Source organism: Mesocricetus auratus, unplaced genomic scaffold (assembly GCF_017639785.1).
Source record: "Mesocricetus auratus isolate SY011 unplaced genomic scaffold, BCM_Maur_2.0 Super-Scaffold_100003, whole genome shotgun sequence".
Taxonomy (NCBI): domain Eukaryota; kingdom Metazoa; phylum Chordata; class Mammalia; order Rodentia; family Cricetidae; genus Mesocricetus; species Mesocricetus auratus.
Window position 1 is genome coordinate 116,298,026 of NW_024429188.1, and position 21,867 is coordinate 116,319,892.

The 21,867-nt window shown below is 45.5% G+C and overlaps 1 protein-coding gene across 4 annotated transcripts; it reads left to right on the forward strand.

Moving 5' to 3' along the window:
- The first annotated feature begins 756 nt into the window (after positions 1-756).
- Prrg3 (proline rich and Gla domain 3) lies at positions 757-7,596 on the forward strand. Of its 4 annotated transcripts, none has more exons than XM_013125410.3 (4): positions 757-954; positions 4,492-4,529; positions 5,157-5,317; positions 5,703-7,596. In XM_013125410.3, exons 2-4 carry the CDS (start codon positions 4,523-4,525, stop codon positions 6,231-6,233), a joined length of 699 nt encoding a protein of 232 aa, XP_012980864.1. In that variant the 5' UTR covers positions 757-954; positions 4,492-4,522; the 3' UTR covers positions 6,234-7,596. The 4 variants fall into 4 exon arrangements, with proteins under 4 accessions (XP_012980864.1, XP_005086317.1, XP_012980863.1 ...); XM_005086260.4 differs by lacking the exon at positions 757-954 and adding an exon at positions 1,165-1,469; XM_013125409.3 differs by lacking the exon at positions 757-954 and adding an exon at positions 1,167-1,310.
- Positions 7,597-21,867: the final 14,271 nt, after the last annotated feature.

Genomic DNA, 21,867 nt, shown 5'->3' on the forward strand with positions numbered 1-21,867 from the left:
GTCTTTTATCCCACTGATCATGACTCCATCCAGCTATTTCACCATCCAACCAGAGCATCTGCACACAGCTGTTTGCACCAACCAAAGACATTCTTATCCCCAGGGCATCTTATTTTTCCCTGTGCAATCTGCCCATGGGCATGGCTCTCTTGGCCTTCCATAGTGTGTTACAGACGGTCTGCAATGATGGGCAAGGAACACTCCTGAAGCATGGAGAAAGGAAGAGAGAGGATTCTGAGCTTAAGAGGCAGGTGAGGAACAAAGGGTGAGTCAGGGAAGAGAGAAGTGTAGGAGTAGGGACAACAAAGACTCAGTCCTGGATGCTGGAATATTGGGGGTTCTGGGTTCTGAGGCTTCTTCCCATCCGTTGTCTCATAATTTTGGCCTTACTCTGGCTAGTTCCCATTAAATGCAGTGCATGGGGGTAGGACAGCGACCCTAGGTGCAGGAAAGTGCTCTCTCTTTTAACACAGTAAGTCACACTGGCACCTCCTAGCCTTTCCAAGACCCAGACCCTAACCATCCTGCCTCACTCTGTGGTCCAACCTCAATTACTAGACTAATGCCATCTCTGCTACCAGGGCTTTGTCCAGCCAGGCTGAACCTCCCACAGTACAGATTGAGGTGTACTTTGCCCAACACTCTGCAGGCCCACAAGATCTTGCATCTTCTTTTCTTTCTGTTCCTTTTCAGGAGCCCATTTTCCCCTCCTTCTAGCTGTAGACCTGTGAGGAAAGCAGGGTTCTTCCCATTTCTCAGCTTTACAAGAGTTAAGTCTGCCACTCCCAGGCAGGGTGGGGGATGTAAGTGAGGAAACCAAGGTCACTCAGTCATTGGCAAAAGGAGTGGACCAGAACTCTGCGGACCCGAGAAGTCTCACAAGACAACCCCAGGTTGCTGTCATGGCCCCTCTCTTCTCGGCAGGCACCAGGGCCAGGCTGGCTGGAATGGCAGGTGAGCCTGGGTTGGGCCTAGGAGGCACCTCAGACCTTGCCGCTCCGAAATGCCTGGAATGCTGGCTTTCAGCCCTGCAGCTACTGAGCCCGGTCTGAGTCTCCAATTGGCCAAGGAGGTGTACAGGGGTCCCCAAGGAGCCCCAGGCCCGCCGGTCAGGCCCCGCCCCCCAGCAGCACGGGCGCAGGCAGGGGCGGCGCCGGCGGAGTTGGGCGCGGGCGCGCGGTGCTCGGTGCGCGCCACCGCCCCTGGCCCAGCTTGCTGGCCTTCCCCACCTAAGCCCTCGGCCGGTTCAGCCGGCCCCACCCCCTCTTCCTCTCCTGGCCCGGAGGCCTGGTGCGCGGTGCAGCGCGACGGTAGCGGCCTGGCTATCGGGGCAAGGCGGTTTTAGCGCTCAGCGCTCGAGGGTGGCACGCCAGGCGCGGGGCACGAGGCCAGAGCTGTCTCGGCAGGGTGTGGGGGGAGGGTCCGACGGAACCCCCAGAGGAGAGCAGGGACAGGCAGGGGGTGCCGAGGTAATGGGCTAGGCCTGCGCGTCTGGTTGTGAGGGGCGGGGGCTCCAGGAACTCTTTGGCGGGGGCTTGGCGAGCAATTGGGCGCCAGGGGCGGCGGGACAGGGAGGGACTAAGGGAGGAGACCGCTGGGATGGGCCGGGGGCTTGGCCGACTGGGAGCAGGTGGGCGGGGACAGGGGCCCTGCTTGAAGAGGCGCCGCAGAGAGGTGGCTGGCTGCGTGTGCAAACAGGGCGGCTGCCTCCTGGGCCCGGAGAACGGTGAGGCCATTTGGTTGGATGACCCCAGCCCTGAGAGCATGGCTTGTGGTTCAGGACCCTTGAGTTGGGCGCCGGGCAGTGTTTGGACGGAGGATCTGGAGGTCAGGCAGGCCAAGGTTTTTAGGGGTCTTCATTAGACCCTGGCAGAAGTGTGTTGCTGAGCCAGACAGAAACAGTAGTTTTTCACTAGGGTGCTGGTGTCCAGGGAAGGTGGGCAAAGCCAGGCACTTACAGGGCTGGCATGAGTGGAAGGGGGCAAAAGACCCTGGAGTTTAAGTTTGAGCACAATTTGGGAGTTGCCATGTCACTGGGTGAATGGATGAATCACGAGATTTGGAAATCGCAGAACCCTTTCCTGGCAAGTAGTTTTGAGTGGTGGAAATCACAGTGGCTAAGATTTGGAGAAGAGACTTTGGAGGCCAGGTCTGGGGACACCAGGTGCCCAAGCGGGCCACCAGTCCCTGTGGGAGGTACTTTGGGATATGTGACCTAGAGATCTGAATTCAGAGGCCTCAGCCTGGGTGGGGTTAAGGAAAGTCTTTGTAGTGGCCAGTTCCCTGCCTTCCTTCCTTTTTAGAATGTCAGGATTCAGCTGTGTTCCTGTGGGGAGTGGGTTAAAATTCCTTCAGCCTACAGTCAGCTGTACAGTATCCACCAGGGGCTGGAGGGACATATACATGCGTGACTGCAGCTGCATTCTCGGTTATGGAGCCCTCATGCTTCCTCACTGTTGCCATAGTAACTGCCTATTGATGGTGTATTTATAGGGGAAGAAGCAGGCGCTACATTTTGGGAAGGGAGGGGGAGAAGCCTGCATGGAAGTAGCAGCAGCAGTGATGGTGGCTACAGAATTGCTAATGGGGTGGGTGATGCCATGTGAACTGTCTGGGGGAGATCCTGGCTTCTTTAATGGTCATAAATGAACTAATGACTTTTCCAGGCCAGATTAACACAAACTTGGGCCTATGATGTATGTGTGTATGAATTCACGGAAGTCCATGTGTTTGGTTGGGACCAAAGATGGCTGTGTGTAAAGCTATTATGTAATTTTTCCATGTAAATTTTGTTTCAAAAATCTGCAGTTCACTCCAGTAAGCAATAGGATGCATTTGCTGTCTTATTAGCAAAAGCGTTGCTCATTCTTTTCCGACTCTGCTGTGGCAGCTTTATTTTTCTTTAATCAAAACACCCTGTTCCTAATCCAATTCTCTCTGTACCCTCATCATATGGACCCCATAGATCATAACGAGGCCAGGTTTTGTCATTGTGAAAACTGAGGCATGTCAGTGAAGTAATGATCTGCTGGTAGTTTTCCATAAGTTCTAAAGAGAAAGCCCATTGACACAGTGATAGTACTGTTAGATATGCTGTTAGATTGGTTACCGTCCCCATCATTTAAATTTTATTCATTATTTTTATCCTTTTTGTTTTCCAAACAGACTAGAAGCCATATTTTAAATACACAATAAGAATAACTATAGAAGAATAAATAGAACACCGAACCAAGTTGTGGGGAGAAACCATATGTGTATAACAGCTGGACTTCCAGAGCACTTGTACTTGGACATCAGTGTTAACAGTAAACTTCCTGGCAGCCTAGGCCAAAGGGGTAGCATAAGGGGTTACAAAGCTCATGTGCCTTGCATCCCATTAGTCATAAAACATGAGCTTCTGCTTGGGGATGAGAGCTGAGGAGTGATTGCTCCCAGATGTTGATGGCTTAGACAGTGCTCCAAAATACATATACAAGTAGGATTGTGTCAGCACAGAAAGACTTTATGACAATACTTCTAGTAGCAGCCTCTCCTCTAAGTTACCATCACAGATTTATTATATCGTATTGTATTTTTTGTTTGTTATGGTCCTGAAGACCAAATCCAGAGTGTTAGACATATCTGGCATGTGCTATATTAATAAGTTTTACCTACACACCTGTGCCTTCATGCTGATTCTTTAAATATGTGTTTACCAAGATTCTCTGTTGCAGTAGTCTTTAATACAAAGAGAAAAAATGTGCCTGCCTCCAGAGAAGTCCAAACATCTTGTCTCTCTTTCTGGGGAAGATGGGCTGAGCAGATTGTCTGAGTTTAGGCCCAATGGATTGGGCCAGAGATTGTAAGAATATGTCTGTGTTGTACATGATAAGTCTGGCCAACAAATATCCACAGTTTACTTTAGGCCAGCCTCAGCTAAACAGACATTTGAGTTGACTATTGCTGCATTAAGTTTGGTATTCAAGGAACATGTTCATCTTTAGAGGTATCTGGGACTCATCTTCATCATCAAATTCAATTCTAAGTCTTGTCTCTGTCAATTTGCTTAACCTTGCTTCTACCCAACCCCTCTCTCTAGACTTGGTTTCTCTCATCTGTCTCTGAGGTCCTTTCCATTTTGAAAGATTCACTAAGGGATTGAGGAATAAGGACTGTTAACCCAGAGATGCTTTCCATTTGAAAACAAGGGTTAACCCTTAGGTGTTTAAGACTCACTGGAATGTGTGTGTGTGTGTGTGTGTGTGTGTGTGTGTGTGTGTGTGTGTTATATAGATATATAGATAGAGAGATGGAGAGGGATAATAAGGTTCTGCTGGGTTTGGGAAGTTCTGGAGAGGTCTTTGAGGACAAAAGAAAAGCAGCAGGTGTTGAGTTATGTCATGAGGGTGCTTGCCTCATGGGATGCTACTTTGACCTTTTAGCCAGGTTGGTAGGAGGGCACATTCTAGACCCCAGAAGATTTCACCATAACTTTCTTTACTTCCTTGCCAGGTAAGTGAGACATTGGAGCAGAGGAAGCATCATGGCTGGTGAGTGTTTATGGAACCATTTGAGTTGGACAGGTTCTTGCAAAAGCAACACATCCATGTTTTCAACTTTTCACTCCTTGGGTGACTCTGAGGTATACTAATTCAACAGCTTGTGGATCTTGGGGAAGATGGCATAGAGGGCATCACCTACTGTGAGGAGTAAGCAGTCTCACCATTGGTGACGGCTGTCATCCTCAAAGCCATAGGTCATGCCTCACTTTAGTCCCACCGTGGCAGCCTGGAAAAGGAACCAATTCTCATGCTAAGGGTTCTGGCTTACCTTTTTCAAGACAGATGCAGAAGCTACTGGATGTTTTCTCACCTAGGACTCCAATATGTAGAGTTCTTACTGGTCCTTTTTCCTGTGCCACCTGAAGTTCCTTCTCAGTTGGGTCTTATTTTCCTTGGTATGGCAAAGGACCTGGGCCCCGTTGGGACTCGGAGGTCATGCTGGAGAGTACAGCATTATAGAAAGTCAGCCCTCCTATCCTCATTGCAATAGACCAAATCTGGCCTTTGGTTGCAGGCCTGGCTTCAGGTGTGCTAGATTTGCCCTATTTCCCTTCACAACTGATCCAGTCTGGTTTGTAGGGACTGCCTTTTGATTTACTGTGGTTCTCTCTTCAGTGTTTCTGGAAGCCAAGAATGCCCATGCAGTCCTGAAAAGGTTCCCTCGTGCCAATGAGTTCCTGGAGGAGCTACGTCAGGGTACCATCGAGCGAGAATGCATGGAAGAGATCTGCAGCTATGAAGAAGTCAAGGAAGTATTTGAGAACAAAGAAAAAACGGCACGTACTGCCCTGGGGCTGGGTTCTGGGAGGAGGTACAATCTTGGGAATAATAAGAACAGGTCTGAAACAAGGGAAGAACAATATCTCAGGCTACATCCTGCCTGTTGGAGCCCGAAAGGAACATTGGGGTGTCCCTCTAGGTCTGTTGCATGATTTATGTGAACTTCCTGATCTGGGAGCTGTGCCTTTAATACTTGGTGGGTTCCCTATGCTCCCTGAGAGCTCTTTCAGGCCAGTAAGATAACTCAGGGTGGAGAAGGAATTGTAACCCTGCCCTTGGTATATGACTTGCTGGAGGTTTCAGATGTCCAGATCATGAATGTTAGGTGAGCACTGCCTTGCTTGTCTTCCTTGGGAGTGAGTGGCCCTTCTTCTTTTGCAGATGGAGTTTTGGAAGGGTTACCCAAATGCAGTCTACTCAGTCCGAGACCCTGCCCAGAGCTCAGATGCCATGTATGTGGTGGTGCCCCTTCTGGGGGTGGTCTTGCTGATTGTCATTGCCTTGTTCATCATCTGGAGATGCCAGCTACAGAAAGCAACTCGTCACCACCCCTCCTATGCTCAGAACCGGTACCTAGCCAGTCGCACTGGACACAACCTTCCCCGAGTCATGGTATACAGGGGCACTGTGCATAGCCAGGGAGAGTCCTCTGGGCACCGAGAGGCAGGGAATAACCCACAGATAGTCCTGGGGCCCAGCCGGGGAGGAGGCAGAACCACTGTCAGGCTGGAGAGCACCCTCTACCTCCCCGAGCTCTCTCTTTCCAGACTATCCAGTGCTACACCTCCCCCTTCCTATGAGGAGGTGACTGCACCTCAGGAAGGCAGCAGTGAGGAAGCCAGTGTCTCTTACAGTGACCCTCCCCCAAAGTATGAAGAGATTGTGGCAGCCAGCCCCAGTGCAGACAAGTAGCTGAACATAGACCCTGGCCTGTATAAAAGCCTCTTCCAGAGGTAGCCTGCTTCCTTTTGGACTTCTGAAAGACTGTGCCACCACAAAACAGCCTTAGCCTCCTTGTTGCCAAATAATTCCCCAACCATGGATTTGCAGGAAGTCAGTTGGTAGAGGCAGTTGGTGTGTGTGTGTGTGTGTGTGTGTGTGTGTGTGTGTGTGTGTGTGTGTGTGTGTCAGAGGTGGTGGGCATAGGACATGTACATGATCCCCCTGGGAAAAGTTACAGATCTAAGAGTCTGGGTCTTCCAGACCACCACCCCCAACCTCTGCCACTGCCAAGTCCCCACTATCTTGCCCTCTCTTTAGGGACTGGCTTCTCTTATGCCAAAGGAATCATCCCATGGTGTTGATTATGGCCAAAATGACCACAGGCTTATCCCTGGGGTTGTGGGACTGTCTGGGGACCCCCGTGTGTCTGGAAACCTAGGCCACAAAGATGAGGGGCTCAAGCCAGCCCTGCAGTTCCCCCTTTCTCAACAGTTCCATGCTTACTGTTCTCACTTATATAATGAGGACAGAAATAAGGGTTGATCTAGGAATAAAACACAAGTAATAACAAATAATGAACCATAGATGAAAACGATAGCACCTGAAGCATTTGAAACCCTCCAAAAAATCAATTGAACAGACCTTGGCACAGCCTTCTTTCACCACCCACCTCTATGCTCCTGACCAGGGTGATCTATGTGTAGATCATGTGTAGATCAGCCTGGTAGGAGGATAGTCATGAGAAGAATGAGGGAAGGGGCCTGGGTGGCAGAGCTTCTTCTTCCAGACCAATCAAGGGGCCCACTTGAACTCTGCCATCTTGTTTCTGATTTGTTAAAACCAGGCCCCACTGGCATAAGTCCACACATAACCTTGGAGTATTCTGATGGGGAGACTGATGTCCCCTTCCCCCATGGAGTCCAGGGCCTCTCCCTGGTTGTTATGGAGTGACACAGAGAGCTCAAGATTCCTCCTTTGTGGAGTTGATAAATCTATAAGATAGTTAAAACCATGAGCTCTGTGCTGTCTGGCTTTGTGGTTTTCGGATACTTCCTTTTTTGTAAATAGGTGCATCGAACTTGAACTTTAGATTGTGATTTCTCCTAATGATGGTGCCCATACAAGGAAAAGTTCCCGAAGTGTCTCATAAAATTTTCTTAGTGGGGGAGCCCATGACCTAGGGTTTAAAGCCCATTTGGGGTTTGCTGTGCCATGACCAGGTGCTGATCTGTTTTCAGCGAGGCTTTGGAAGATGTTTGGGCAGAGGTGACTTGCTCTTTAACTATGAATGATGAAGTAAAAGACACTGTTGATACCATCTCTACCCACCCCAGCTCTATTCTCCTCGTCTCTGTGCCAAATCATTTTTCCTCTGTGGTGCTTTTAAAAATGTAGCACATTTTTGTGGGGCCCAAAAAGAGTGCATAGCGTGGGTCTGTTGGCAACTGTAGTGATTTCCAACCCACAGAGTTGACAAGCTTCCTTCTGTCTAAGCAGCCCTCCAAGGCAGACACTGAGATACATTCCTTGAATGCAGCCCTACCTTGAGGCCCCAGATGACTTCTAGAGGCTATTCCAGTGCAGGGGACTTTTCTGGGGATGTGTTTCTAGTGAAGTATATGTTCTTACCCCAGTGAGGCTGCTAGTTTGGATAACTCAACCCTGTGACTCCCCTACCTCACAGGCCCATTAGAGGCTGATGGAACTAATGTTTGTGAAGTGCTTGAAGCACCTTGGAACCAGTAAAGTTTGCCTTTAGCAAGATTCTTGTAGAAATAGGTAGTAGCTGTAAGGGACTGGTTTTAGCTGAGGTCTTCAAATGCCTCTGATGTTGAGTGTCACCTTGAGGAGTCAATCTTTTTCCATTTGACCCTATGTGGGCCTTCCTCTCTTCCCAGAGTTTCCGGATAACAGAAATGCTGGCCAGATGGCGTTCCTCATTTTGCCCCTCCATTTTGATCTTATTCCCTCCCTTCCTTCCTGCTTTCTTTCCTTCATGTCTTCCCTCTTCCCTTTTCTTTCTTTCCATGTTTCTTTTTGTTCTTTCTCTCCTTTGGTCTTGTAGTGTTGCACTCTGGCCCTTCTTAATGAAGAGATTCGGGGCTCAGAACTCCCCTGCTTTTTTCATGTTAGAGATTGGGATCAATCTCATCCAGACATAATGGAGATCCTGGGTAAGATGGAAGCTCTGGGTCAGCCCAACCTCTCTAAATATTTTGTTAAACTGGTGTCTGATTGTGACCTGAGATAAATGTCAACAGACTTATTCCAATGTGACCCCCTTCCCCAGCTAGCAGAGAGTTAGGCATAGGCTCCACAGACCAGAGCCATAGAGAGTATGTCAAGGAACGCCCACTGCCTTTGGCATGTGTTGAGCTTTTTCTGTTGATCTGCCTGGCAGCTAGAGGCTAGGAAATAGGAAAGCATTGGTAAGAGCAAGAAACTGACTCCCAAGTGGAGGCCTATCAAGAGTGATCTGTAGACCCCAGGAGCTAAGGATTGTGCAGGGTGAATGAGAAGTAGCTCTTTGCATGTGGCCTGTGAACTCTGGGTCAGGTGCTTCACAGAGCTCTTCCAGGTACTTGTGCCGAGGCCTCTGCAGTGGTTTTTCACAGCATAGTGTTTAGTAGATATAATGGGCATAATCCCTCAAGGTGCACACTTGGCTTTTACAAATGCCCTGTACATATCTTTTCAAACTCTGTCTTTGTATAGACATTGATTTGATATAATGCTAACACTTCAGTAGCCACATTTTTGTTTGTTTGAGGTGTGTGTGTGTGTGTGTGTGTGTGTGTGTGTACATGTGGGCATGTTGTCTTTTCTCATTTTTTTTATGAAATGATAGCTGGTATGTGGTTCTGTTTGTTCCAGGAGGGATCTTCTGTGAAGGAAAGATTGTCTTCATTCATCTTGTGGGGCCTGTACTCTGTGGGAACCCTCCCACTCACATGCCTATTCTGTAGGTGTCAGCAGCTGAAGGAAATCTGAGAACTTGTGTGTGTGTGTGTGAGAGAGAGAGAGAGAGAGAGAGAGAGAGAGAGAGAGAGAGAGAGAGAGAGTGTGTGACAGAGAGAGAGTGTGTGTGTGTGAGACAGAGAGAGAGTGTGTGTGAGAGAGATAGACAAAGAGAAAGTGTGTGTGAGACAGAGAGAGAGAGAGAGAGAGAGAGAGAGAGAGAGAGAGAGAGATGTGTGTGTGTGTGTGTGTGTGTGTGTGTATGATTTTGACTTTCAGAATGGTGGGGTTAGTTACTTAGATATTTTTCACTAAAAATGAAAAGGCTTTAAAATGTTCCTTAAAATATGATTGTCACTTGTTTTCAACCTAAACCTTTTTAAGACTTTTTACATAAGAATGGCAACCCTGTCAGTCCCCTCCCAGACTGCCCATCACTTCGGGTTTTCAAAATGAAAGCACAAAAGAGTGGGCGCACAGGTGCCTGGCATGTGCACACCCCTGCACAGCTGTGTTGCGCCCTGGCTGATCACAGAGGTATGATCCTGAGCAGTTGGACTTGGGAAACTGAGGCCTCCTCTGCTAGTTGCCAAGCCCACTGCCATTAGTGTGAATTCCTTAGGGTGCTCCAGCAAACAAGCATCTGCCCAATTGTTTGGACATTGTCTTTTTGGTAGTCCAAGCATTAGGGATTAGGGACAGCAGTGTTTTCTGTTTAAGCAGTTAGAGCCAGATGCTTCCCCTCTCCCAGTGGATGGTGACTCCCCAGATCCCAGCCAGAGTTGATGGATCTTTTGACAACCAAATGGCATCTCATTAGAAAACCAAGAAAAAATACCCAGCATTGCTACTGGATTGTCTTTTAATTCAAGTGAGAGCAAAATGGCAGAGAGAGGCTGTGAGTCCCCAGGCCTGTGTCTTTTTAGAATATTGTGTGTGCCCTGATTATGTGTTTGCTTACAGCCAAGCTTGAGCTGCTGCTGGGCTGGGCTGCTTTTCAGCTTGTCAAGTGCTGAAGCTCCATTCCCAGGCATCACTGATTCTGAAACAGTCACATCTTCCCCACTGAAGTCTCCTAATACTAATCAGTATAATTAGCTAATTTTAGACTGCTGTAATCAGACTGCTTCCAACTACAGTAAAAGCCCATTAATTTGAGCCCACTAATTCAGAACTTAGAGGAAACCCAAATTGGAGATAATTCACAGTAACTGCTATTCTTGCTACATAAAAATATTTGAAAGTGTCTTCCCTGCAGTCAGTCTTCAGGGGCTTCTTTGTGAAAGGAATTCAGTTTAAAATTGGTACCTTTTCAAAGGAAAAGCTCAAGGTACCAAGGATCTCTTCAATTGTGCCTTCAGCTTGGAGTTTAGCAGTTCTGGTGTGTAAGGCTCTTTCTGTGCTGGGTGATCTCTTGTTCTGTCTCCATTGTGGGAATGTTAGATATTGCAGCCTTTCATTCTGTGTCTATATTTATCCTGTGAACAATATAGTTTGTGATCTTGACTGCAATTTCAACACAAGTACATGTTTTTCTAAGTGTTCTGTAAAGCAGATGTTGTACTAGCAGACTGCCTGCTTTCATTCACTCCCAAGTCTTCAAACTTGGAGCTTCTCCTTTCCCAGGCCATAGGAGGCGAATTTCTCTCTACCAAGAATTTCTCTGGCAAAGATCTCCAAACAGCTCACCGCCTCAGCTCAATGCCTCAACAATTGTTTCACTGTACTGCTATCTATCTGACCGCTGAACGTGCCTGCCCTTCTCCAGCCCCCAGCGAACATTAAGACAGATATCTAGGATTGGGACCACCCCTTCAGCTGCTTTTTGCCTCCCCACCTGTCTTGCCTCACTGATGCCACTTTCCCAGGCCTGAATTCACCTGCTATTTTACTCTGTCATTGTGAATTTGTGACAGTGACAACCCCAATGTGTGCAACTGAGCTTATAGAAATTATTGCTGTGAAATGGATTAATTTTGGTACCATTTGAAACTGTGCTTTTATTCATGTGTTGACAGATGTAAGCTGGGACATCTGTACATTCAATCCTATGTTGGGATTTCAAATGGAGCCTGGGGGCAACAAACCAACTTGCTTCTTACCTATCTCGTGCATGCTCTCTGGCTCCCTTTTTACAATTGTTGAGTTTAGCTGTTAATTTTTGTCTCTGTGTAAGAAAATAATGAGTAAAAATAAAGAGCAAATGGCATCCACTTGTACCTTGTCCTGGTCCATCTTAGATCCTAGTTGACTCCCTAAATTCACCAGAATGTGGAAGGCTGGAACTTGTGAAACCAAAAGTCAGATTGTGTAGATAAGGAAACAGCCCAAACCAGTTTAGGAGCCAGCTGGACACAGAGATAGTCTGGATCCTGAAGTTTGTGCTCACAGTGTGTAATATGATATTCTGTCCCATCCCCCTGTGGGATGAGGTCAGTAAGATCTGTCAGAGATCTTGTTTAGCAACTTCCTAGTCACCTGATCCCTGGTTAAGTGAAGGGTCTTTGAACAGATCACACTCAGCACTAACTGTGCTCAGAATTTGAAGCTCCAGAGCTTTCCCCAGAGATAGGGCCACTGGCTAGCACCTGTAAGGAAGCTAATACACATACAGGAAGAGGCCCCAGACTTCTGAAGTATCTATGGTGAGGAGGATACATGGGCTTTTTCTAAATGTTCACAGCCAGTATTTATTGAGTAGTCAGCTTGTGTTAGGTCCTGTACCTGTGTGAACTGAAACAGTTATCCCAAGATATGGGGTTTCTAATCAACTCTGATTTTACAACTGGGGGAAGCACAGCCTGATTGGGCATGCCATTTGACTATGGGCTTACAGGGAAGAGATGTCTGCTCATCTCATGATTGTAGATCTTTCCTCAATTATCCCATCTCTGGTTATTCCAATGGCACTGTGGGGCCTCCCTCAAAGAAAGGTCTGAGTGTTGTGACTTAGCTTTCCAGAGTCTGTTGATTTATACAAGAACTTGTTTTGTCACAGTTCTGGAGATTGGAAGTCAAGATCAACATTCCTGCAGTTAGCCCTTCTAAGGCCTATCTGCTTGGGTTGTAGCTAGCCTTTTCCCTGTGTCTCCCCATTGTGTTCTTTCTGTACTTATCTGTATTTTGTTCTCTTTAGGAGGACCAGTCACACTGGCTCAGCGGCACCTTAGAGTTCATTTTATACAATTTATCACTTGCAAGATCTTAACTTCTAATATTATAACTCAACATATGATTGAGGGTAACATTTATTGTAGAACACCCCACTCGTGACAATGGGAGTCTTTATGCTTTCCCCCCAAAACTTGAACATACTATACACAGACCAAAAAAGCAGTAGGCTGAATAGCATGACTTCTCTTCAGTGTTGTTAAGATGTGTCTATCTTGGTAGTTTGAAACAAGACTCTGGACAGGTTCCTTCCATGTTACTGGTAGAAGGACTCAGGATGACTACCAAGGTCCCTATGGGCTGGTAAGGCTAGAGGAGAAGTTGAGTCCCCTTGAGGGATATAATATGAAAACCTAGCTCCCAAAGAAAAGACAAAATGTTTGTTTGGACCCCTGCTATGATTTTCCTAGATGAAAAATACTGTTTTCAAGCATCACAAGAGTAGTAACTCCAATAATAACAGTGATTTCCTACAATGTTGCCAAAGAATTCAAACTGTGGGATTTATTCAGTTCAACTAGAATGTGTATATCGTTAAAACAAGACACTGTGGAGCTAGAGAGATGGCTCTGCAGTTAAGAGCACTAGTTGCTCTTCTAGGGAACCCAGGTCCAGGTCACAGACCCACATGGTGGCTCACAACCATATATAACTCCAGTTCCAGGAGACCCTCACCCTTTTCTGGTCTCTTCTGGCACTGCACACATGTGGTACATGTACATGTATCCAGGCAAAACAGTCATATATATATATATCCCAGAGTTGTTAAGGAAACAAGAAGCCAAGGTAGCATGAGGGAAGTCTTGTACAAGATGAGGTGCAAGGTCATTTAGGCAATATTAAGAAGAGCTCTCCACTCTAATGATAATGGGAGGCCACATGGAAGTGCTTTAAAGAGCAAGCAGAGCTGTCCAGGTGTGCTCTTACCTGCTATATGGAGAAAGGTCTGGAGAAGACCAGACATCAAATAGCCAGGTAGGTGGGCCAGATGTTTGCAAATGAAGAACAAAAAAATAAAATTAATCAAAGTTTAAAAACCTGGGCCCTAGAGAAAGGGAGCTTCTAATAGAAAAGGAAACTCCTCAAATCAGGAGTGCCATGGCTGGCGCCTGAGCCCCTGCTCTCAGAAAAGGAGAGGTAACTGTCCACCACTCCTGCTAACATTCCTTGCTAATTGCTGGTCATAAAGATCACCTGCCAGCTGTAAAGATCCCCAGGCCCAGGGGATAGCTGACAGACCCTGTGACCCAGTAAACCTGCAATCCCATGCCCTGTTTTATCTTACTCAAATGTATCTTGCTTAAAATATATAGTAACTGCTTTATTCTGTACTTTGTATGACCTTAAGTAACCATGGAAACTGAAATTTGTGGCCTTCAGCCTTATGGTCTGCCCCTTTAAAATCTTCTGTTTTTGGTTGGTTGACATCTCATTTCCTCCACCATGGAAAGAGAACCTTTTGCTTTTGCATCAGAGTGTTGACTCCTTGGGTTAGTCTCTGGGATTCTGCAAACCTGGCACAATACTAAGGCAGAATTATGGAGGCACAGAGAAGACAAGTGAATTACCTTGGGTGAGAGTCTAAAATATATAAGAGTCTAGCGGTGAAACCCAAAGACTGGATATAATTGGAGGCCCAGTTAGAGCTGTGACTTAATTCCTTCTTCATTTGTCAGCAGGGTGTTGAGATACAACCTGTCTACTCACCTCCTGTTTCCAAGAGTGAGCAAGCTCTTCCCCAGTCCTTCCTAATTACCTGCCTACCACAGACTATGACCGATGCCCCATTGAGTCACTGAACTGGCTCATATCTGAACCTCCATGCTAGTCCTCCTCAGCTTTTCCATCTGTAAATTGGAAGGATACTTGGGAGAATATCATCTTTAGAGATGGGAATTGTAATGGTAATCTTCATTGTTAACTTGACCCGATTTAGGAGCAGAAGAAACATCTCTTGGTGTGTCCGTGAGAGTATTTTCCAAGTTTAGCTGAGGTGGGAAGTCCCACCTTGAATGCATATGATACAATTCTACAGGTTGGGGTTTGGAGTCACAGAATGAACAAAAAGAAGAATCAAGTTAAGCACCAGTATTCATCTCTCTCTGCTTACTGACAGAGATATAATGTGACCAATACCTTCACTATCATGTTACCATGTCTTCTCCAGCTTAAAGCACAGCATCCTCTCAAACTGCAAGCCCCAAAATAGACTCATCCTTTTGTCAGGTGTTTTGTAATGGCAGTGAGACCAATAACCAATACAGGAGTGTTTGCTGTGGACCTCATGTATGAGAAATTGTGTGTAGAGTCTATTCACCCCTTTGACAACATCTCTTCCAGGTTACTGGGACAGCTGCTGTTTATCCTTTTGAGCTGACTAGTGTGAGTTGTGCCACCACTTTTTCACCTCTTCTTTATCTGTGGCCATTTTTCTTTGGCTTCTGCTGTTGTTGACTTTACATACGTATTACATACATTTCAGCCATAAAACCCTTTGAAAGTAGAATCATTCTCATCTGAGAAATCAGCGTGTGATTGAGAATTCCACAAGGTCCCTTTATCAAACCTTCTTCCTGGGAACTAGCAAAGAGGTTTTCCACCATGGGCTTCAATGGTTCTTTGGAAACAAAGGACACTACTTGAAGGCAGGCAGACATTGGGCCACTGTATGACTGATAGGCAGGTGACAGAGCCTCTTCAAGTCTCAAGATCTGCTGCCATTTTGGGAGATTAAGGATTTTTGGGTCAGTAGAGAAGAAAGGAGATGCTAGAATTTGGAATGGGCAGTGACAGAAATTGTCTACACTAGGGTATCTTGTTGGTCACTATGTTTAGTAGCTAAACACTGGGAAATTCTGACTTATCCCTGAAACCATCAACCAGGAACAACAAAATCACCCTAACTTTGGCAGCTCCTTCAGTTGTTGACCCAGATTCCCTTCCCAGAGGAAACCATGAGGTACTGTTCAGCAGCAACCTACAGGTGCAGCAGCCTCTGGCTATGAGTACCAAGGTATGCTGTAAGCTTCTTGGCGTTGAGTCCTACCTCCTAGAATGTATGCTAAGACTGGCTCTGTCTGAGGCTCCAACCTGACTTCACTGGAATAGCTCATCCCCTCCACTGAACTCATGTATACTCATTGCAGAGAAGGTATTGCTGTGATTGAGCAAAATGTCCCTTTGCTCTCCCTGTTATGCTGGCAAAGTTCTGGCCAGCACCCATCACATACTAAAAGGAGCAGGCATAGCTAGAGTCCCCAAAGATCCATATATTTTCTCTGTCTGATTGATATTATCTGCCCACAGAACATGGACTCCAAAAGGACAGAGGCCTTATTCTTCCTAGCACTTAACACATAGCTAATTTCGGCAAAAGACAAGCATACTAGGTGAATTAAAAAACTAGAAATTGAGGTTAAAATTTGAGTGATCCTATGGATGCTCCAGGTAGCGCTGTCACATTTTTTCCCATTCAAAGTGTTTTATTTTCTCATTTAAAAGAGATTTGCACATATTTAATTGTGCAACTGATGAGGTTTTGCAAAGACAGTTTCATTCAAGCATACTATGCACTTTGACCTTACTCATCCCTATTGTAACTTGAGTTTTAGGGCAGAAGCCCCAGATCCAAGCCTCAACAAGCTCAGTTTGGCCTCTGGCCCCTAAATATTTGCTAGATAGTAGTGATGAAAAACAGTGAAAGGAAATTTATTCAAAGGGGTGGGAAGAAAAACAGATAAAGGGGACCATTGGCCCTTAACTAATCTTTAGAGTATTGATGTGAACTCTAGATTTAAATTGAGGAAGAGGGTCAGAGAATATGCATGATTAACCAATCATGTTCAATATTTATCAGTAGTCCTGACTATCGTTGTCTCAGTTTCAATCCTACAAGGGGGTCTTCTAAATTGTTAATCTGTTAATTACTGTCATCATCACTTGGGGGATCATGTAAGCTGCTTCAGTATGTAGTCTTGCCCTTACAGATGATTGCCTTCATTTGGGGGCTGCGTGTACAATTGTTTTCATCTTGAGATCAGCTTTTCCTACAAGGGTTTGCTGTTCTTGGGATCCAAGGTGACTTCAGGTTTAGGACCATGATTTATCTCTTTAAGGAGGATGAATAAGCCAGGAAATGTAGACTCAAGCAAAAGTCAGACTCAGAGTAAACAAGATAGACACAAAGGGCAGGCAGCGATGATAGACCTTCATCCTGCTATTAGTCACCTCCTGGGTCTAAAGTCAAAGCAGCTCCTCTGTGTCTGTTACACAGTAACCTTCTGTCCTCACACCCCATTTATAGTCACCTTCCTTTCCCCAAACAGTGCTTCTACTCTCACATGACTGTGTGTTTTCCATGTGAGAGAGAAAACTTCATATTTGTTTTTCCAAGTCTGATGTATTTCTTTCAGCATAGTGGTACATTTGTGAAAACCAGGCTGCAGTTTTTATATAGAGAAATAATAAACATGCTAAAAGAAAAGAATTCCATTAACAGTAGCCTTAAAAACACCTTAGAGATAATTTAAGGAGAGAGGTGGAAGCACGTCTACCATGAAAAATTTTAAATGCTGGAGAAATTGAAGAAGACACTAGAAGTTGGAAGACCTCTCATGATCATGGATCAACAGAAACACTACTATAAAAAGGTCCTTCCCCTTGTTATTTCCCTCCAGGCCTACTCCAGTTTCTTGTAGCTTGACCCTGGACCCTTTTGTTTGTACATCCTGTCTCTTTAAGGCTTCACTGGGCCCCCCTTCTTTTTTCAAGGCTATTGGGGGTAGCAGCCTGGGGCTTGAAGTATGACATCAGTACCAGCTGCTTCCAGGAGGCTGAAGAATTGTTTACTGGTCTATAAACCTCATTAGCAAGCAAGAGGAAGCTCCCAACTGCCTAGATGATATGATCTGGTGGGTTTGCTTGCTTGAGTTGGGGCATGCAGCTGTCTTTAAGCCTGGGCTGTAGGCAGGCCTTGGAGGCAGAAGGTCATTGCACACAATGGTGTTTGGGATTTCTCTCAAGACATTTTGTTAATGAATTATTACATGCTGTGATGGTTAACATTGTCAGCTTGACACAACATAGAATCACCTGGGAAGATGATCTCAATGAAGGATGGTCTGCATTGGTTTGGCCTGCTGGTGGTGTCTAAATTAAACTAATTATGTAAGAGAGCAAGAATTGAGCTGAGCATGCATGCATTCGTTTCTCTCTGCTTTTGGCCGTGGATATGATGTGATTAGCTATTTGAAGTTCGTAAGTTGAATTTCTCCCAATAATGGAGTCTAAACTGGAATTGTGAGCCAAGGAATCATCCCTTTCTGTGTGAAGTTGCTTTTTTGTCAGGGTATTTTATCAAGGAACAGAAATGAAACTAGAACATATAGGACTCCAAAGAAGAAAGTGGTTAAGAGCAGACTGCTCTGTAGGGAGAGAGCCTAGAGTCTGTTAGGAAGCCCTGTTTGCTTCCGGTGCACTTCTCTGAAACCATGAAACACAGCTTGAAATTCTGGTTTGACTTAATCTTCCACATGAAGACTAGAAACTGAGTTTCAGAGAACAAAAAGAAGCAATTTATGCAAGATGCCCCATTAACAAACCTAGGAGTCACTTCCTGCTAATTGACTCTAGGCCTCAGCTTGTATCACCTGCCAAAGCAGGTGGAAAAGGGAATCTGAGTAGAGTGCTCAGTTTATTTAACAGCTGGAAGAGGCTAATGGCTGAGAGGCATTGTTGGAAGCAGGTGATGAGGAAGGCTGAGAATAGGTCAGCACACACACACAGAGGTGGGGGGGAGACAGAGACAGAGACAGAGAGAGACAGAGAGAGACACATCAGTTTGTTCAGTTAGACACCTTCTCTTTGTAGGAGCTAAATACCTTTGAGGGTTCAGTCTGAAACTTGCATGTAATTTAACTGGATGTGTTTGGTCCCAGCGGAGCAACACCTTAAGGAAAAAGATGGTACATTTCCTGTGAAGAAGCTTGGCTAGAAGGGAGAGAGCGCTTTCACCCCCATCTCTTTGTGCTAATAACACAGCTCATATTTTAATAAATATTCAAGCCCTCCAGCATATAGTTCATAGGGAAGAAATGCAGGTCAATAAACACATACAACTTGTTCAGATTTATTCATAATTAAAACAATATAAATTAAAGCAACAATGAGATAGATAACATTTTTCACCCATCATAATTATGCCCAGTTAAAAAGTCCCATAACACCTTTGTTGATACTGCTGTGAAGAAAAAACACCATTTTATTTCCTTGGTGAATCCCACTTTGTGCATCCTCTTTGGATGCACTTTTACAGTAGTTGGTCAGTATAACTCAAAGTCATCAATACACATGCCTTTGACCCTCACAGTGCCATACCCTGTTCTATGGACACATTCATGCAGTCCCACTGCTTTGTAGAAGCAAACAGCCCTGGACACTCATGGTGTTCACAAGTTGGAGGAGAAAAGTAGTGGGATGAGTTGAAAAGAAATTTCATACTTCTATTCTGATGCAGGTGGGGACTCCAGAACACACTGTTAACTTACAAAATAAGTTGGCTAATAGCACGCTCCTCAGATATATGATTTCATTTGTGTAAGGTCTTTGTATACTGCAAACATAAAGACATACCTCTAAGCCATTAGTGTTCTGATCTCTTCCTTCTCGTTTGCAGAGGCATCTGTCTAACTTCCGTGTGAGAACACCTTGGCTTCTTCTCTGGGAGCCTACCATTGAAGCACACGCTTTCTTGCAGCCCATTTTGCACACTTGGCCATGGCCATCCTTCCAGATCTGGTTATGACTGAAGACCTGGCAGAGCTGTAGACCTTTGAAATTCCAAGATTAGCAGAAAAGACAGTGAAAGACTTTCTGCATATTTGGTTTCCAAGTTTAGGGACATTTTAGATGGAAATTATGATTTAGCTAAGGTTATATAAAGGGTAAGATGTTAGATATGTACTATGGAACAAATTTAAAGTAATGCAGAGGGTTGTGTTTTATCTCCCAGATATCCTTGGCACCCAATGCAAAAGAAGAAGGTATAGGAAGAAAGTAGAGTGCTAGTATTTCTGAATGACCCCAGGGGCTCAGGAATGAGGAACAAAGCCTCCCCACTCTAGCTTTGATTCAGGTGTTGGGTTCCTATGCCACCAGGGGGCAGTGCCTGCACATGCACAAGGACCATTGTTCCTGTTCCAAGGAAGCCCCAGTGGGTCAAGTCCAGTTGCAGCAGAGGTGTAGGCTAGGAACCTTAGTGCAAGTCCATGTAGCAAGTCAGTGCTGCTGACTCCTGAGCTCTTGTCTCAATCCAGACCCTGTAGGAAGAAAAGACTGTTAGCTCTATTGTCTATCTGACAGACTGAGACGCAAACAGTAGCATTGTTCAACCAATACTGAGGTCTTGAAGAGGAAGGGTAGGACAGGGTTCTCAAATAAAATACAGGATATTCATTTACATTTGAACGCTGTATTAGCATGAATAACTTTAGTGTAAGTAGATTCCAAGTGTTGCATGGAACACAGTACTGATGCTAATAATGATTTTTTTCCTTATCTAAAGTTCATGTATTTCACATATTTTTATTTGCTCAATCTGGTAACTGGTTGAACAGAAAGAAATGTAAGGCTCAGCTTCTGGAGCTCCTAGATTTTACTGAAGTCCTACTTCCTATTAGTCCTATTACCTCCCCTTTCTTCCTCCTTTTCTTCCTCCCTTCCCCTTGTCTTACTTCTCTCATCCTCATCCCAGCTGGGCCCTTTGACAAATAACCTTTTCTTTCTTTAGTGGCTCTAGGACTTAGAGCCAGGGTTTGTGTTGTTATTTTGTTTAAGTTAGAAGGCCCAAGATGGAACACGAACCAAGAGATACATTAACCATAGAGTCTATTAAAGGGTGGGGAGTGGAAGAGGGGGGAAGAGAGATAAAGGGAGAGGGGTAAGAGACTAGTAAAAGGAGCTTGAGAGAGTGAGGGAAAGAAGAGAAAGGAGAGAAGAGAGGTAAGAAGAGTGAGATAAGAGAGCGTAGGTGGGCAGGAGTCTGTCTTTTAAAGGGGTCCTTTGTACCTGTGTGCAGACTGGTTCTCATAGAACTCTGGGATATACAGAGTGCTGCCTGAGTGCATTCTGCCAGGTAACAGGGGCAGGCAAGTATGATGCCTGAACCTTTCAGTTTGACCATTGATAATGGTATCAGCCTAAGGCACTAAAGAGGAACATAGCAGACAGGAGGCACACGCAGATGCCTAAGTATATAGACGTTCATTTAAACAATTGACTCTGGGACTGCAGGGAAGTTGGCTGGCTGGGAATCTGGGCAAGAATTGTTGCTGCAATACTAAAGTAGGCTTTTGTCTTCTTCCTGGAAACCTTAATGTTTGCACTTGATTCTTTCAGCACATTGGTTGAGTACTAGCACCTGACTGAGAGGAATCCATTTTGTTTAAAGTTCATTAGGGATAATAATTAGAGCTGCAGCATGCCTTTGCAGACATGCTGAGAGCTGGGTGTCTTATAAACTCACTGGGTATCAGTATCTGACTAAACTGACACACACAGCTGGTCTAATCTGTAGAAAAACTGAGGCAGAGCTGAAACATATGTCAGGGTACACAAGTCCAGAATGTCCCTCTTGCTCCTCCCTGCTTCCTGCCCAGGATTTAGATCAGACAAGGCCATCTACTTTGCTTGAAGATTCTGCATTGGAGAAGACAGGATGTTCTGTACAGAGAATCTCCTCTGATAGAGTGCAATACCCTAGATTATTGGCGAGTGATGGGCTTGTAGAAGCCATAAATATGCATGTGACCTGTCACTACTTTGGGCACTTATGGATGCTTGGGCCCTATGCCAGCCCTTGTCTCTTCCTAGACCACGATGGAGGATGGGACCCTCCTACTTGTAAGTAGCAAAAGATGAATCAGGACAGCTCACGAAAACAGCACGTTTTAGAGCACTGTCTCTTCTCCAAGTTGCTTACACATCAGAAGAGAAGGCCATGAGACCCACCAACAAGATACAGTGGGAACACAAGGTGTCAACCCAAGGCCTGAGCACAGAGAGGGAGAACTGGCTCCACCCTCTTGTGCCAGTATATCTCCCTCACATTTCTACCCCTGGAAGAGGCCAGCTTCCAAGTGTCTTCTTTGTGCCATACACCCTGAACATCCTTACAAATGAATACCTGGTGGTGATGGCAGAAGGCCCTTCCAATATCAAAGAAGAGTATACAATGTCTACTTCTGAAGATCTGGGGACTGAAAACATTGAGCAAAGCCAAGAACAACCAGTGACGCCAGGTGAGAATCCCCTAAAATGCCTCTTGGCTATAGTTAATTATGTGAGTCTACTTGTGCTTCTTCTACAACATCCCATAGCCATTGTGTATGCCGTTCACTTAGTATTTGTCTGTTTTAGGTATTTCAGTGTTGATTTCTGCATCTCTCCTGCCATATTAGCTTGTTTTGGTTTTTAATCA

What these genes read in the sequence shown, in the direction of transcription:
- Prrg3 (XM_013125410.3), top strand. An exon ending in TTGAGAACAAAGAAAAAACG is followed by an intron (nt 5,318 to 5,702) that starts GCACGTACTGCC and finishes CTTCTTTTGCAG; the next exon opens with ATGGAGTTTTGGAAGGGTTA.